We start from the raw sequence: 15,059 nt of genomic DNA, 5'->3' as shown, positions 1-15,059 counted from the left end.
TCAGAAATAATTCTTAAGCACATTATGAACATGGAATAAAGGTATTAATGGGAGTCAAATGTCAGTTAATTACTCTACTTCTTCTCTAATAAAATTTAAAAAAAAAAACAAAAATATATACCTCAATTCGAAGGTAGGTACTCCCAGGGGTATGGAATCCTGAAATGAGTGAAGCAAGGAAAAATTCAGCGAGGCCTGAAGATGCATGACTAAGCATATCGAATGCAACTTCAGTCCAATTGTGTACTGGCCAAAAGGCAGCAGAGCGAGCATCAAAACCATCACTATCGGTTGTTGTTCCTGTCCCCAAAGACACCACCAAGATGTTCGAATATTCATTATGTTGTAGCGCTTCACTTACGCTTGCTTGTGTCTGATCAAATTTCAAAACTTCACTTTCTTAAACTTCAGACATTGTGTGTATCCATGCATCATAATTCACATGTAATTTTATCATATTTCTCATCAATAACTATATTAATTTACCGGATTTGCAGCTGCTACACCACCATCAATCATATTGAACTCAACACCATCGTTCACAAAATAGTAAGGTGGTAGCTGAGTGGGTGCAGCTGAAGTGGATATGCATATATCCGACAACAACGCATTTAAGTACGGAGCATTCTCAAGCTGCATCACCCAAACATTATATTAATTCCTGTTTCCATTTTAATGTACGAAGAAATTAATATATGCCTATGCTATATGCTGCTAACCTTGTAGTTTGAGAATATAACCGGCTTTTGTGTGCTCATGTCGAAAGATGGGATTACAACATGGGTCAATGTTTGACTAAGTCGAGTATCCCTCAACAGTTCACGAATTATCACTACAAGAAAAAGTAACTATAGTGATACTAATATTCATCACTAAAAGTTATAAATATGTCACTAATATCATCTTGTGACAATAATTTAGATGTCACTATTATCTTTGTCACTATTGTACTTGTGACAATAATTTTAAATGTCACTAAAATCAAAGTTTATTGTGACAAAATTAATTATCACTAATAATTTTATGTAATAGTGACAATAATAAAATATCACAAATATATAAGACAATAGTGATACATTTATTGTCACTAGAATATTATATGTAATAGTGATAATAACTAGATATCACAAATATAAAAGAGAATGAAAATAAATTGGTTGTAACTATTAATAATAATAATAATAATAATAGTTATTCTTATTCTTATTATATTTTAAAATTTTATGTGATAATTATTTTTAATTATTAATAGTTTATCATTTATTATTATTATTATTAAAAATGATAATATCAATTAAATAAAAACGAGGTATCAATTAAAATAAAATAACATAAAATGTAAACACAAAGTATCCATTACATTTAAAATAATAAACTAAAATGTTGAACAATACATCTAAATAATACGTGAAATGAAATCTAATTACAATTAAACTAAATAGCTACTTAAAAATAACAATAAATATATATAGTATCTTCAAGGATTTTGATCTTGCCTCCAAGGATATTGATCCTGCAAACTAAAACAAAGTAAACCATTAATATCAATAAAGGAAATAATTAATAATACTTTAGAAATATATAAAGATGAAATTATAGACACATTAATTAAAAAATTTAAATATTAATAATACAACTTACTTCATTTTGAGGAAACATTTGATCCACTAAATGATAGATTTCCTAATAAATTAGCCATTTGACGTTTCATCTCTATTTCAATATCTTGCTTCATTTGATCACGTTGAGTTCTCAAAGCAAGTTCTTGATCTTCAATTAATTGCCGTTGAGATTGTAATTCATTATGAAGTTGAGTGTTGGTTTCTTCTTGATTTTGAATGATGCTATTCAATTTTTGAACTTCTAACTCTAGATCACTTGCTCTTTTTTGTGCATTCTCCACTTCATTTTGTACAATTTGTCTCTCTATATTTTTCTTTGTGATTGATATAGTTCCCATACCTTGTGAATGATTTGGTGTTGTTCCTAGTACAAATGAAAAATGCTTAACCAATGGTACAGGTGCTTTCGAAATTTCTTCCTCGTACACCTCACCCACATTTTTTAAATTATCCTGTACAATATTAAGACAAAATAATTAACATTTAAAATATTTAGTAATAGTAAAATAAAAGCGTTTTGAATTTGATTAGATCAAATAAAGAAACATATTTGTACAAATTAGTAATAATAAAATATAACTTGTATATATTAAAATAAAAGTTAGAGTATTTTCTTTACTTACCATAATTTCTTCTCCATTGGGAATACACCAATTTCCATTAGATTTCATACGTGTAGCCTTCCATACTTCCACTGCACTTGGCCATTCCTCACTTTTTGATTCTTCTTTCTTTTGAAAAAATAAAAAAGAAGATAATGTGATGTTAGATTAAATAAAAGAACAAAAACAAACTTGTATATGTGACATATAAAACAAATCATATAAAACCTAGTCAAAATTTGCACAAATTAGTATATATAAAACATAATAGTAGCTTTACCATCTCAAATGCCTTTTGGACAATTGATTTTGTGCCAATAACCGATTTAATCTCTTGCTTACTTCGACTAGCTTTATTTTTCAAGCTCCTTTCCTATAAATGTAGAAATAATTTAGTATTATAACATAAAATTACAAAAAAATTAAAATTCAACTTTAACATATAGATATAAAAAGAGAATAACTTTACCTTAAACTTTGAATCATTCCACTTGTTATTTATTAACCAATTCCAATCTTGAGGATGTATGCCATTTGGTCTACCTTTGTTTTGAATGTATGTTTGATACAAGTGGTGATGTCTATTCCTATATTGCTTTTGCAATTGTTTCATTGCATGTTCTTTATCCTCTTCCTTCAAACATAATGCATCCTAAATGTGATAAAAAAAAAATAAAAAGTTTCAAATATATCTTTGCTAAAATACATCAAATACATAAATAAAAATTTATTAAATACATTCACATTAATAGAGTTATACTAACCTCCATATGTTTCCACATTATAGTTAAATCATCCTCAGGTATCTCTTTCCATGTTTTAACTTTTAAAGGAGCTTTGTGACGTATACATACAGTTGCTTCAGCCTTGAAATACTTTGCATGTTTTCCACAAAGCTTGAAGTAGGGAGGAGGAAATTGGATATCAAAAGTTTTACCCAATACCATTAATTCTTCTCTTTTACTTGGGAGTTTTGCATTAATGGTATGTCCACGTCTCTTTTTAACTACACGTTGATCTAAATGAAATTCGGAACAAGAAATCAATACCAATATTAGTAATGCACTAGTGCAAATTTGACATTTTACTTCGCCTTATAGGCCTCGGTTATAGTGGAACCGAAGCCTATAAGGAGGCGGTGGCTTTTTTGCAATTTCGTCCAATTATATTGCCTCGGGTCAACTAAAAATCGGTGCAGTAAGGAGTTTTAGGCCTCGGTTACAAAAGAACCGAAGCCTATAAGGCACCTAATTTCAAAAATGCCACCAGCGTCAGTATTATTGGTCTCGTATTGTAATGGACCGAGGCAATAAAGGGCTTTAGGCCTCGGTTATTAATTGAACCGAGGCCATAAAGCATGTTATAATTCCCAATTTGCGAACCCTATTCATCGTCTCCCACAATTTCTTCCCTCTGCACGAAGTATGCGCACCCAGCAGTGAGAGAGGCGGCCGTGATGTATGCGCACCCAGCAGTGAGAGAGGCGGCGGTGGTGGGGCGACCGGACGAGTTCTGGGGGGAGACGCCGTGCGCGTTTGTGGAGCTGAAGGAGTGGTTGGAGCGGCGGCCGACGGAAGAGGAGGTGGTGAAGTTTTGCAGAGAAAGGATGGCGGGGAGGTGGGGAGAGACCGGTGGGTGGGGTTTGTTGGCGGGGGAGGGAGGGAGTTCTGGGTGGTGGGAGGGTACGGCGCGTCGCGGTGTCACTGTTTCGGTTGTTTGAAATGTTTGAACCACTTCAAGGCACATTTTAGGATACCCTAGTTGAAGGTGGACCACAAAACAGAATGTTTGTTCAGGAACCTCATTGCCTTGGAGCAGTGTCAATACACTCAACTTGATGTGGAATTACTGGTTGATGGGATTTGAGGGTGGGGCGTGGCGGGAGGTTGGAGATGTGTGGGGGTTGGGAAGATTGTGATGGTGGATGATGAACCAGTGTACCAGTGGAGGCGTTTCTGGATTCGTTTCTGGATTGTGTAGGGGTTCGAATGAATTTTGAGTTTGCATTCTATCATCAGATTGAATTCGGGAGGGGAGGCGTTTCTGGATTCGTAGTAACGTTCCAAGTATATCGCTTCGGTTCAACCATACCTGAGGTAGAAAGAGGGTGTTTTTGCTTCGGTTGACACCTGGGGCCAAAAGTTACCCCTTTCTGCCTCACCCCAATATGTCTCGGTTTTGGAACCGGGGCAGAATATTGAAAATAACCGAGGCCAAAAGCCCTTATTGCACTGGTGATGGTTAATTTAGTTTTAGAAAAAACATGTTATACAAATACCTGGACATGTTTCAAATTCCTGAACCTTATCCAACTCAACCTTCTCTAACTCATAAGCATTGACCCTTTTAGAATTTAATCTTAATGGTCTAATTATCTACAAAATAAAAATAATCATAAAGAAATATCATGAAACTAAACATAAGCATTTATATATTCTAAGAGTCTCATTACATACCTTTTTCTTATTGTACTTTTCATCTTCTTCACTTGAAGATTGTAACTCTTCTAATTCTTTGGGCTTATACTCTTCATCATTCTCTTCATCTATTCTTCTTCCCTTCTTATTCTTGGTATTTTGAGTTAACACTCTCAAAGAAGAAACTTTACATGATATTCCCAAAGCCTCAAATTTTGCTTCATTTTTTGCAATTCTTTGTAGCCTCTCTTCTTCATACTTAGACATGTTTTTCATCTAAAAAATGACATATTTACATTACTAAAAAACAATGTTTAGACAGCTACAACTCAAAATAATTACAATTTAAAGTAATAAATCATAGTAATGAAAAATAGAAATTAATAACTTGGAGGGAAATTAAAACATGATGGAATTCATACCTTGAAGGATGAACCTTGATAAAATAACTTGCTAAAATTTGTAGAACCCAACTGTAACTACACCACAAAGACAATAAATTAGAAAGAAATAAAAGATATAAATTTACAGTAATGCATTCACTATGAGAAAAAAGGGTATTTTGATATAACTTTATATTTATTGCATAGTTAAAATACAATGCAGAATTGTGATATCAAGGGAAAAGTAGGTTGGAACATGATTAGGAAACCAAACACCCCAACATTCAACGTAGTAATTATAAACTTTGTTGCAACTTGCGCGAATGACATAAAATGTTTTTCTTTTCATTATTCCCCTCCTTTAATCAATTTTATGCTAACCAAGACCTAATCACAGTGAAGAACTTCAGAACTGAATCAAAGGTATACAATAGAACACTAGGGCAGCACCTGAATCTATTCAAACAAGTTGGTTCCAAGATTTCGGGATTTTAGAGTTTTAATAAACACTCCAAGTTATATAGATTCATAAACCAGCATCAATATATGGCCAAAAAGATTGTTCTACACATCACAAATCACACACATATATATATATATATATATATATATATATATATATATATATATAAAGGACAAGAAAAACATAAAAGCAACCTAGGAGCTAGCAAACCTACGTTAACGTAGACAGTGCTAGTTGTACCTATACATAAGGGAACAGTAAGAAAAATAGAACCAAAAGACAAGGAAAACAATGGCACTACTCTTCTTGCCACACATTACATTAATTTCGTCATGGCCAAGCAAAAAGGTTTGACATGAGAGTTCGCCCATATAATTCATAACAGGATACCTTTTCTGCTCTCTTTTTCCTTTTCTTCACCATATAAAGCGTTAATATGTAGTTATAACTTAAGTACTAGTGCTGAATTTAATTAACAAAAGGGTTTAATTAGTATTTAAATATGGATGACAATTTTTTTATAAGAATTCAGTAACATCATATCATAAGCACAATCACCGTCCGTTTTGCTTTCGTATGCTTGGAGCTTGGAGAGATGATTAAAATGCAAACGTGCAGGACCTGGAATTAAAATTGGGAGAAAAAAAATTTGACAGAAAGCCAAAGAATGAACGAATTGTGCAGCAATTTTTCACAGAGGAAGAAAAAAAGACTCATCTACCTATAAATGTGCAACGTGAATTACCTTGAGAAATTAATATCTTAAATGGGTAAAAATTAAAATCTGAAAGATGAAACTCATACCTTAAAGGAGGAATTTGAAACTGTAACTTGTTAAATTTAATAGAGACCCAAACTATGATTGTACCAAATTTTACAGCCCCAACTGCGATTGCACCAAATTTTAAGAAATAATGGTTGAACCATAATTTTGTTTCTAAACTGAAGAAGTAAAGATTTACCTGAGAGGGTGAGAAGGAGACGTAAATGTGAAAAATTGGAGAGCGGGGAATTTTTTGGACGTGAATGTGAAAAATTGGAAAGCGGGGAATTTGAGAACTTTTTGGGTAACTGTCACACGTCCAGATGAACACACCTTTTTAATAAAATTAATTAACATAATAATTTATAACCATATTTATTAATTTAGTTTAATAAATTAAAAATTAAAAATTTTTATGATGAAACTTTTTAAGAGTTCACGTATGTTATTATCTATTTATTTATTTGTTTTAAAACATTATTTTATTAGTAACAACCTAATTATTTACGTTATTAATAACAAGTCTGTTATTATCTATTTATTTATTTATTTTAAAAAATTATTTTAGTAGTAATTATCTATTTATTTATTTATTTTAAAACATTATTTTATTAGTAACAACATAATTATTTACGTTATTAATAACAAGACTGTTATTATCTTTTTATTTATTTATTTTAAAATATTATTTTAGTAGTAACAACATAATAATTATAAATTATAAGTTACATTATTAATAACAAATTTTATTATATATTTTTTGGAAAAGAAATCATCATTAATTTTTTTTATTCTATAACTGATTAATAAATTTTTATTAACATTTTTTTTCTTAAATAAGCAAATTTTTCTTATCAATGCTTAAATACAAATATTTTATTTACTAATTTTAATTGAGTTATATTTACCGATTAATTAGTTTGTATTATATTAGAATTCAAATTAACCAAATTTTGTTATTTTTTAAACATATTAACAAACTTTTTAACATATTTTTCTCAACAAACTAATAATATAAAATATATTAAAGATAGTGATTTTTTGTTTATAAAAAGATAAAATAATAAGTAATAGAAGTCTATATAAATTTTAGAGTATGCAGAAAAGAGAAAAGAATGACATGATAAAGAAAAGAATGGCATGATCATACAGGAGAGTGTTAAATTGAAGAGAAAAGATCAAAATTTTTCGGTGAGTTATGAAATATGTATTTTTAATTATTTATTTTATGATTTCATGGATTTTGATTATAAGATTTTATTTGTTTTTTACCATGTTTAATAAGAAATTTTTTTAACTTGATAGTATTTTTTTTTTTCATTTCATAGGTATGGAATTGAATAAAAGTTGGATGCAAATTACTGATCGAACAAAACCTTTATATGAGAAAGGAGTTCTCGACTTTATTGAATTTGCATTCACCGATCTTGGGGAAGGAGAGTTAATACGTTGTCCATGCAAAAAGTGCAACAATAATCTCTTTTGGTCTAAAAGAGTCATATATGAGCACTTGATCACAATTGGGATAAGAAGAGATTATGTTATATGGGATCTTCATGGAGAAGTAGCGAAGAAATGTGATGAAGATGAACACAAACAAAATTTTAATGACGGGATTCAGAGTCTACTACATGACATTGGGAGTGCTATTAATGTTGAAGATGCCAAAGAAGGTACGGAAACAAGTTATACAACAAATCCGAAGTATAATGCAATGAATGAAAAAACATCCAACTTTTATAAATTATTAGAGGATGTTGAACAAGAATTATATCCTGGTTGCAAAAACTTCTCCAAGTTATCATTTATTGTTCAATTACTGAATATCAAATGTCTCTTTGGTTTGAGCGCAAAATCAATTGATGCTATACTTACTTTATTGAAAAAAGCATTTCCAGACAGAAATAAAGTTCCCAACTCATATTTTGAGGCTCGAAAAATTATTCGTGAACTTGGGCATGATTACACAAAAATAGATGCTTGTGTTAATGATTGCATTCTTTATCGAGGTGATTATTTGAAATCCACTTCTTGCCCAACTTGTAAATTTTCTCGATATAAAGATCCACAAAAAAAGTTACCCCAGAAAGTTATGCGTTATTTTCCTTTAGCTCCAAGGTTACAACAATTGTATATGACATCGAATACGGCTAAAGAAATGAGGTGGCACAAAGATAGGCCTTTTAATGAAGATGGGAAAATGAGACACCCGGCTGATTCTATTGCTTGGAAGAATTTTGACTCACAATATCCATCTTTTGCGTCAGATCCACGCAATGTTAGACTTGGTTTAGCAAGTGATGGTTTCAATCCATTTGGAAATATGAGTACTTCATATAGCGTGTGGCCAGTTGTTCTAATTCCTTATAATTTGCCACCTTGGATGTGCATGAAAGATCCTTATTTCATAATGTCAACACTTATTCCTGGTCCCAAAGCTCCTGGAAATGACATTGATGTGTATTTACAACCTTTGATTGATGAATTGAAAGAACTTTGGGATAATGGTGTACAGACATACGACGCATCAATGAAAGAAATGTTTCAATTATATGTCTCTATTTTGTGGACTATTAATGATTTTCCCGCGTATGGAAATCTATCAGGGTGGAGTACTAAAGGAAAATTTGCTTGTCCTTGTTGTAACAAGGATACATGGTCATTAAGTTTACCAAATGGAAAAAAAATTTGTTATATGGGAAGCCGTCGATTTTTGCCACTTGGTCATTCTTGGAGAAATAATGCAAAAGCTTTTGATGGCACTAAAGAAAGTCGTCCACCTCCTACACAATTATCTGGAGACGATATAGTTCAACAATATCAACAATTTGACCAGGTTAGTATTATTATATTTTTCTTAAAATCATTATTTCAAACTACTCTTATTTTTCTATTATATTAAAAAGAAAATCTTAGTTAAAAATAAAAATCAAAGTAAAATATATTATTTAAAAAAAATATTTAAATATTATTATTAGATAATTTTATTAAATGACATATTTTGAATATATACACTAATGTAATATAATATGTAATATATTATAATTTTATCTTATTTTTGGGAATTATTTTTAAATTTAAATAATAGTGATAGATAATATATTTCTTCTTCAACGTGAATCTAAAGTAATCTAAGTAAAAGATAAAATAATATTATTTATGAGATAATTGGATTCGTTGGCATTTAAATATATAAATTTAACAATATCTAAATTTTATTGTATTATGTTTGGTAACTAACTTTATCCATATTATCAATTTTATCTTATCATGTTAGAATTATTTTTAAATTTAAACATTAATAATATATAATATATTTCTTTTTGAACGTGAATATAAATTAATTTAAGTAAAAGATAAAATAAAATAATTTTTTATTTTATCTTATATACTAACTAAATGGTTATATTTAAATATTATTTATTATTAGTATATAATTTTATTAAATGACATATTTTGAATATATAAATTAAAAAACAATATCTAATTTAAATTGTATTAATTAAATAAATTAAAACAATAATTATTAATGTTTCTTAATTAATGGTGTTGTTTTTTTTTCATTAACTAATTCTTTATTTTTGTATTAGAATTAGTATATTCATATTTTTATTAATGATAAATATATACAGGTGACATTTGGTAAATTTGTCCAGAAAAGAAAGCGAGGAAAAATTCAACTACCAAAGAATTGGAAGAAGAAAAGTATTTTTTTTGAGTTGCCTTATTGGAAATGTCTAAAATTACGTCATAATTTAGATGTCATGCATATCGAAAAAAATGTTTGTGATAACATCATAGGAACATTGATGGATCTTGAAAAAAAGACAAAAGATAACATAAACTCCCGATTTGATCTTGCTCATATGGGCATACGTTCAGAGCTTCATCCAACAATGATTGAAGAAGGAAAATACACATTTCCATATGCATGTTATACCATGTCATCTCAAGAAAAACATGCATTTTGTCAATTTTTGGTTGATTTGAAGGTTCCCGATGGTTATTCATCCAATATTTCTCGGTGTATAGACGTTGAAGGGGGGAAAATATATGGGATGAAATGTCATGATTGTCATGTATTTCTACATCGCTTTCTCCCTCTTTCAATTCGTGGTGTTCTTCGAAAGGAAGTTTGTGAAGCCCTAATTGAACTTAGTCTTTTTTTTAGAGAGCTATGCTCTAAAACATTGAGTTTAGACACTTTACACCTACTAGAAAAAACTATAGTTGTAACCTTGTGCAAGCTAGAGAAAATATTCCCTCCTTCCTTTTTTGACATAATGGTCCATTTACCCATTCACTTAGCAAATGAGGCTAAGATTGCTGGCCCAGTGCAATATCGTTGGATGTATCCAGTTGAAAGGTACCTTCGTAGGCTAAAATCATATGTAAGAAATAAGGCTCGTCCAGAAGGATGTATAGCTGAGGCTTATATTGCACAGGAGTGTGTGCACTTTTGTTCGAGGTATTTGGATGGGGTTGAGACAAGATTAAATAGATGTGGAAGAAATTATGAGGGTGATGTACATCAGTTAAATAAGTCAAAGTTAAAAATTTTTCTACAAGTTGGAAAAGCATTGCATGCAAAGAAGTATGTTGAGTTAACTGTAGCCGAACAAGAGCAAGCAAGAAATTATGTTCTCCAAAATTGTGATGATGTTTTGCCTTTTATTGGGTAAGTGATTTTCTTATATTGCACATTTATATTATTGTGGTTTTATGTAATTCAATATAATGATGTCTTTTTGTGATCAGACTACATAAACAGGAATTGGAGAAAACAAACTCACAAAATCTGGAACAAAGACATCAAAAAGAATTTTTTCAGTGGTTCAAAAAATATGTAAGAATCAATTAAACTTGCTTGGTTGTTATTATATAACTCAACCACATTTATCATTCTTATTTTTTTTATCAGGTTGCACATTTGAAAAGAGAAGGCAACATAAACAATGAGTCATTGTTTCACTTGGCTTGTGGACCAGATTCACGTATTTTTCGATATACAAGTTATTTGGTAAATGGTTGGAGGTTTAATGTAAAGGATCGAGATATGTACTTGAAATCACAAAATAGTGGAGTTTTAGTTAAAGGTGACGAGAATGCAGGTAACCTGGATTATTTTGGCATCTTAACAGATATTATTGAATTAATTTACTCTGGTGGAAATAATGTCATTTTATTTAAATGTGATTGGTGGGATGTGTATTCTAAAGGGAGAGGATACAAAGAAGATAAGTATGGATTTATTCTTATTAATAGTAAGCGCAAGTTGAAGACGAATGAACCATATGTCTTAGCTAGCCAAGTTCAACAAGTGTATTATGTTAAAGATACCAAAGACCCGAATTGGCTTGTAGTAGTGAAAACAAAGCCTCGAGATTGGTATGATATGCCAGAAGAAGCTATAAATGAAGCATGCCAAGAAAATGAAGAGATTGGCTCAATCTCATTTATATCCAATGAGTTTGATAAAGAACACGAGTTTTCTTTAGATAGAAAAGACCTAACTCAATCCACAACTGATGGAAATCCAATGATGCCTATGGAAGTTATTGACAAAGACGATGAAGAAAGCAATGATGAAAATATTGATTTAACAGAGGATGAAGAAAATGACATTATTGCTGAAGATGATAGTGATGATAATTGATTATTGTTTTATATAATTTCGTAACACAAATTTTGTTATTAGTTATGTTTATTTTATTTATCTATTTGTTTTTATCTATGAAAATATTATTTACTTTATATATTTATTTATATATAGAGAGACATAAAGAGATAGGGAGATAGAGAAAATATGTAGGCACCACTTTATATTTTGCATACTAAATCTAAATTTATAGTAAATATATTATTTACTAATATTAATAAAAAGTACAAGACTATATTTAAATAAGAAAAAATATCAAAATGCATATAGTAATTGTGGAGTGGTAGAGTGGTCTAACTTGGTTTATCATTATAATAAGGTCATGAGTTCAAATCTTAAATAAAGGGTTTTTAACAATTAATAAAAATAATTGCCATTAAATGATTATTTTTAATAAAGTTTTTATTAATTATATTTTTATCAAATAAATTTTTTTATTATATTTGATCAATTTTAATAAAATTCGTGACAAATATAAAATTTAATACTTTTTTCCACTAATATCAAATTTGTAAAGTATTATTAATTTGTCAATAATAATAAAAAATTATTAATTTATACATATTTAATAATTTTTATATTAATTGTAATTTTTATTAAAAAAAACCAATTTTACAATGTAATATTTTTTCAACATATGTGTTTTTATTTTTTTGAAATATAGTTATTGTGACATTTTTTTATTTTATCACTATTGTGAAAAGTGAAAAGTATTTGTGATAAATATAAAACTAGTCACAATTAATACGTAAATAGTGACAATATTTTATTTATCACTATTAGTTGCATTTTCACTAAATAAAATAATAACTAAAAAAATATTTCACCTCTAATTTGTTATACATATATAAATTCTTATTAGATATAAAATAAATTTATTACATAAATTATTCAAACAAAGATTTTAGCATTTTAGTATTGTATTTTAATTTTAGAATAAACTTAATGTGACATTTTTTTCATTTTGTCACTGGTATAAATAATATTTGTAACAAATAAAACATTTGTCACAACTAATATATTAATAGTGACAAAATTTATCCTCAACACTATTTATTTGTCACAAAATGTTATATTTCTTGTAGTGTATGTAATGTAAAAATTCCCCATCGTATTGGGGACCGTTTCCAGGTCTGCATGTTGGTTGTTTCATTATCACAAACATAAAGGAAATCATGTTATATATTAGTTGCTGTTATTTGTTAATATTGATTATGTTCTGAGAATATTATATTAATGTTATGATTATATACCTAGATAAATTGAATATATGAGGGCCATTTTGTTTGTAGAAGTCTACAATTTGTGCAGGTGTAAAGGCACCACGACAAGGATCATCAGGGCTAGGGGTGGCTAACATAGCTGTTATGAGTCCACCGGTGCTAGTTCCTGCTATCACATCAAAATAATGTGCTAAATCTGCATTTGGATCCTTAGCCTGCAACTCAACAAAATTCAAGTTAACCTCATAAACATTCATTCATTCGTACCATTTCAATACATATGTAGAGTATATGAACAATAAGAATGAACCTTAAGAGCCTTATCTAAGTGTATAAGAACAGTTGCTGGAAGAATCCCCTTGATACCACCACCATCAATGCTCAGAATAGTTAATATGTCTCCATGGTCAGATGGAGGTAGTTTTGGGGTACTGAATCCACCCATCAGTTGCCCAGCAAACAGCAAGAAAAAGAAAAGAAAATGAGCCATTAATTGCTTCACAAGGTAGTATATAGAATTGGTAGAGAAAGTTATGTGTTTTGTGCAGAAATGGTAAGGGTATTTAAAGACATATTTGGAGGATAGTGTTGGAATAGAAGAAGTTACAGATAGATGCATATACCACGTTTTTTCAGATAACGTTGGCCATGGATTACTCTACCCGTGATAATGGTGCTGCAAACGGATGAGGCTGAAATCTCATGGTCCAGCTTTCGGCTATTCTCGAGCTGGATTTTTTTGGGATCCGGGACCGTCATGAAGCTGATGTTTTTCTATCAAGCTAAGTGTACAATTTGCCATGTGAACTATACATTAAAACAAATTAATTAATACTGGACATAACTTTTATTAAATAGTTATATTAGTTAAATCTTGTCGGTCTCGTGAGTTTAGTATAAATAATGGCAAATAGATTTCTATTACCGTTTAAACATATACATATAAACTTGTTAATTTGATTTGTACTTGTCAATTTGATTTTTAACTATTTGATCATGACCTATGTTGAATCAAGTTTATTTCTAGTCGAGTTGATTCAGGCTCATTTTGAACTCAATTGAGTCGGGATTATCATTGACTTAACTAAGTCTCGCACACCTAGTTAAGCTAAGTTGAGTGAGTCACACATCAAGCTAAGACAAGTCGGGTTCAAATTAAACTGAGTCAAGTCAAATAAAATTAGACTCATGTTTGATCAAGTCGTGATAGACTCACATTGGTTGTGTAGAGTTTGACCCACCTCTAGTCAAGTCGACTCCAACTCACCTCTAATCAAGTTAAGTTGAAAAGTTTCATATCAAATTAGATCAGACCCACCTCGGGTCAGTTTGTTTAGATCCACTCAAGTTAAGTTGGTTTGAGCTCACATCGAATAATTATACATATCTTATAATCCTTATATCTCTTAAGAAACCTTTTTAATATCTTATTTGATTAATTATTCACCAAATCTTATTTTCTTAGAAAACTTATTAAATAAATTAAATATTTTTAATTAATGAATCATTTTATCTCTTACCATAATCTTTTAAAACAAAAAACATCTTTTAAAAAATAAGTAATAAATCACATTGGAGATATATATTTCCTATTTATTGTAATTTCTTTGGATCTTATAGTTAAATTAGTATTAACATTATTTGTAAGGTGACCTAGTATTAGTTTATGGTTTTTTTCATTTTCTTTTCCCTTCACCCTCCACCATCACTTCTCTTCTCCACAGTACACTCCATTCATTGTCCCCTCTCTTATAGCATAATCAATCGTGACATTGTGCTTCATAATGCAACATTTTTCCTCCTCTTCGTGTTCTATTAATCAAAAGAAATGCAACATTGTTATAAGATAGTGTAAACCAAGTTTCTCTTTCATCTTTTAAAGTTGAGTAGAGAGAAGATAAAAGAAGGAACCAAATGGACCTGATGT

General features: G+C 29.8%; 3 protein-coding genes across 3 annotated transcripts; 1 reads left to right on the top strand and 2 right to left on the bottom strand.

Moving 5' to 3' along the window:
- On the bottom strand, positions 1–13,663 carry LOC114166912 (patatin-like protein 2). Its single transcript, XM_085668120.1, has 7 exons — positions 13,443–13,663; positions 13,163–13,347; positions 13,000–13,042; positions 720–830; positions 487–633; positions 122–373; positions 1–12 (listed from the first exon to the last, which is right to left on the bottom strand). Exons 1-7 carry the CDS (start codon positions 13,620–13,622, stop codon positions 1–3), a joined length of 930 nt encoding a protein of 309 aa, XP_085524246.1. The 5' UTR covers positions 13,623–13,663.
- LOC146881978 (uncharacterized) lies at positions 1,643–12,083 on the bottom strand. The gene is made up of 6 exons (XM_085667797.1): positions 12,067–12,083; positions 2,989–3,187; positions 2,694–2,876; positions 2,505–2,597; positions 2,246–2,353; positions 1,643–2,074 (listed from the first exon to the last, which is right to left on the bottom strand). The coding sequence occupies exons 1-6, from the start codon at positions 12,081–12,083 to the stop codon at positions 1,643–1,645; spliced, it is 1,032 nt and encodes a 343-aa protein (XP_085523923.1).
- LOC146881979 (uncharacterized) lies at positions 7,581–11,906 on the top strand. Its single transcript, XM_085668102.1, has 4 exons — positions 7,581–9,086; positions 9,883–10,928; positions 11,009–11,096; positions 11,172–11,906. Exons 1-4 carry the CDS (start codon positions 7,581–7,583, stop codon positions 11,904–11,906), a joined length of 3,375 nt encoding a protein of 1,124 aa, XP_085524228.1.
- Positions 13,664–15,059: the final 1,396 nt, after the last annotated feature.

This window comes from Vigna unguiculata, chromosome 10 (assembly GCF_037176805.1).
Source record: "Vigna unguiculata cultivar grain cowpea cultivar isolate G323 ecotype 2 chromosome 10, ASM3717680v1, whole genome shotgun sequence".
NCBI lineage: Eukaryota > Viridiplantae > Streptophyta > Magnoliopsida > Fabales > Fabaceae > Vigna > Vigna unguiculata.
Note: the sequence above shows the minus strand (reverse complement) of the source record. Positions and strands in the feature narration are given on the sequence as shown.

Coding starts and splice junctions, on each gene's coding strand:
- LOC146881979 (XM_085668102.1), top strand. CDS start 7,581: ATGGAATTGAATAAAAGTTGGATGCAAATTACTGATCGAACAAAACCT. Junction 10,929..11,008: donor GATGTTTTGCCTTTTATTGG/GTAAGTGATTTT, acceptor TTTTGTGATCAG/ACTACATAAACAGGAATTGG. Junction 11,097..11,171: donor TTCAGTGGTTCAAAAAATAT/GTAAGAATCAAT, acceptor TTTTTTTATCAG/GTTGCACATTTGAAAAGAGA.
- LOC146881978 (XM_085667797.1), bottom strand. Junction 2,877..2,988: donor TAATGTGGAAACATATGGAG/GTTAGTATAACT, acceptor TATCACATTTAG/GATGCATTATGTTTGAAGGA. Junction 2,598..2,693: donor GGAATGATTCAAAGTTTAAG/GTAAAGTTATTC, acceptor CTACATTTATAG/GAAAGGAGCTTGAAAAATAA.
- LOC114166912 (XM_085668120.1), bottom strand. CDS start 13,622: ATGGCTCATTTTCTTTTCTTTTTCTTGCTGTTTGCTGGGCAACTGATG. Junction 13,043..13,162: donor CATATATTCAATTTATCTAG/GTATATAATCAT, acceptor ACCAACATGCAG/ACCTGGAAACGGTCCCCAAT. Junction 831..12,999: donor ATGGGGAATTTTTACATTAC/ATACACTACAAG, acceptor TTTCTTGTAGTG/ATAATTCGTGAACTGTTGAG.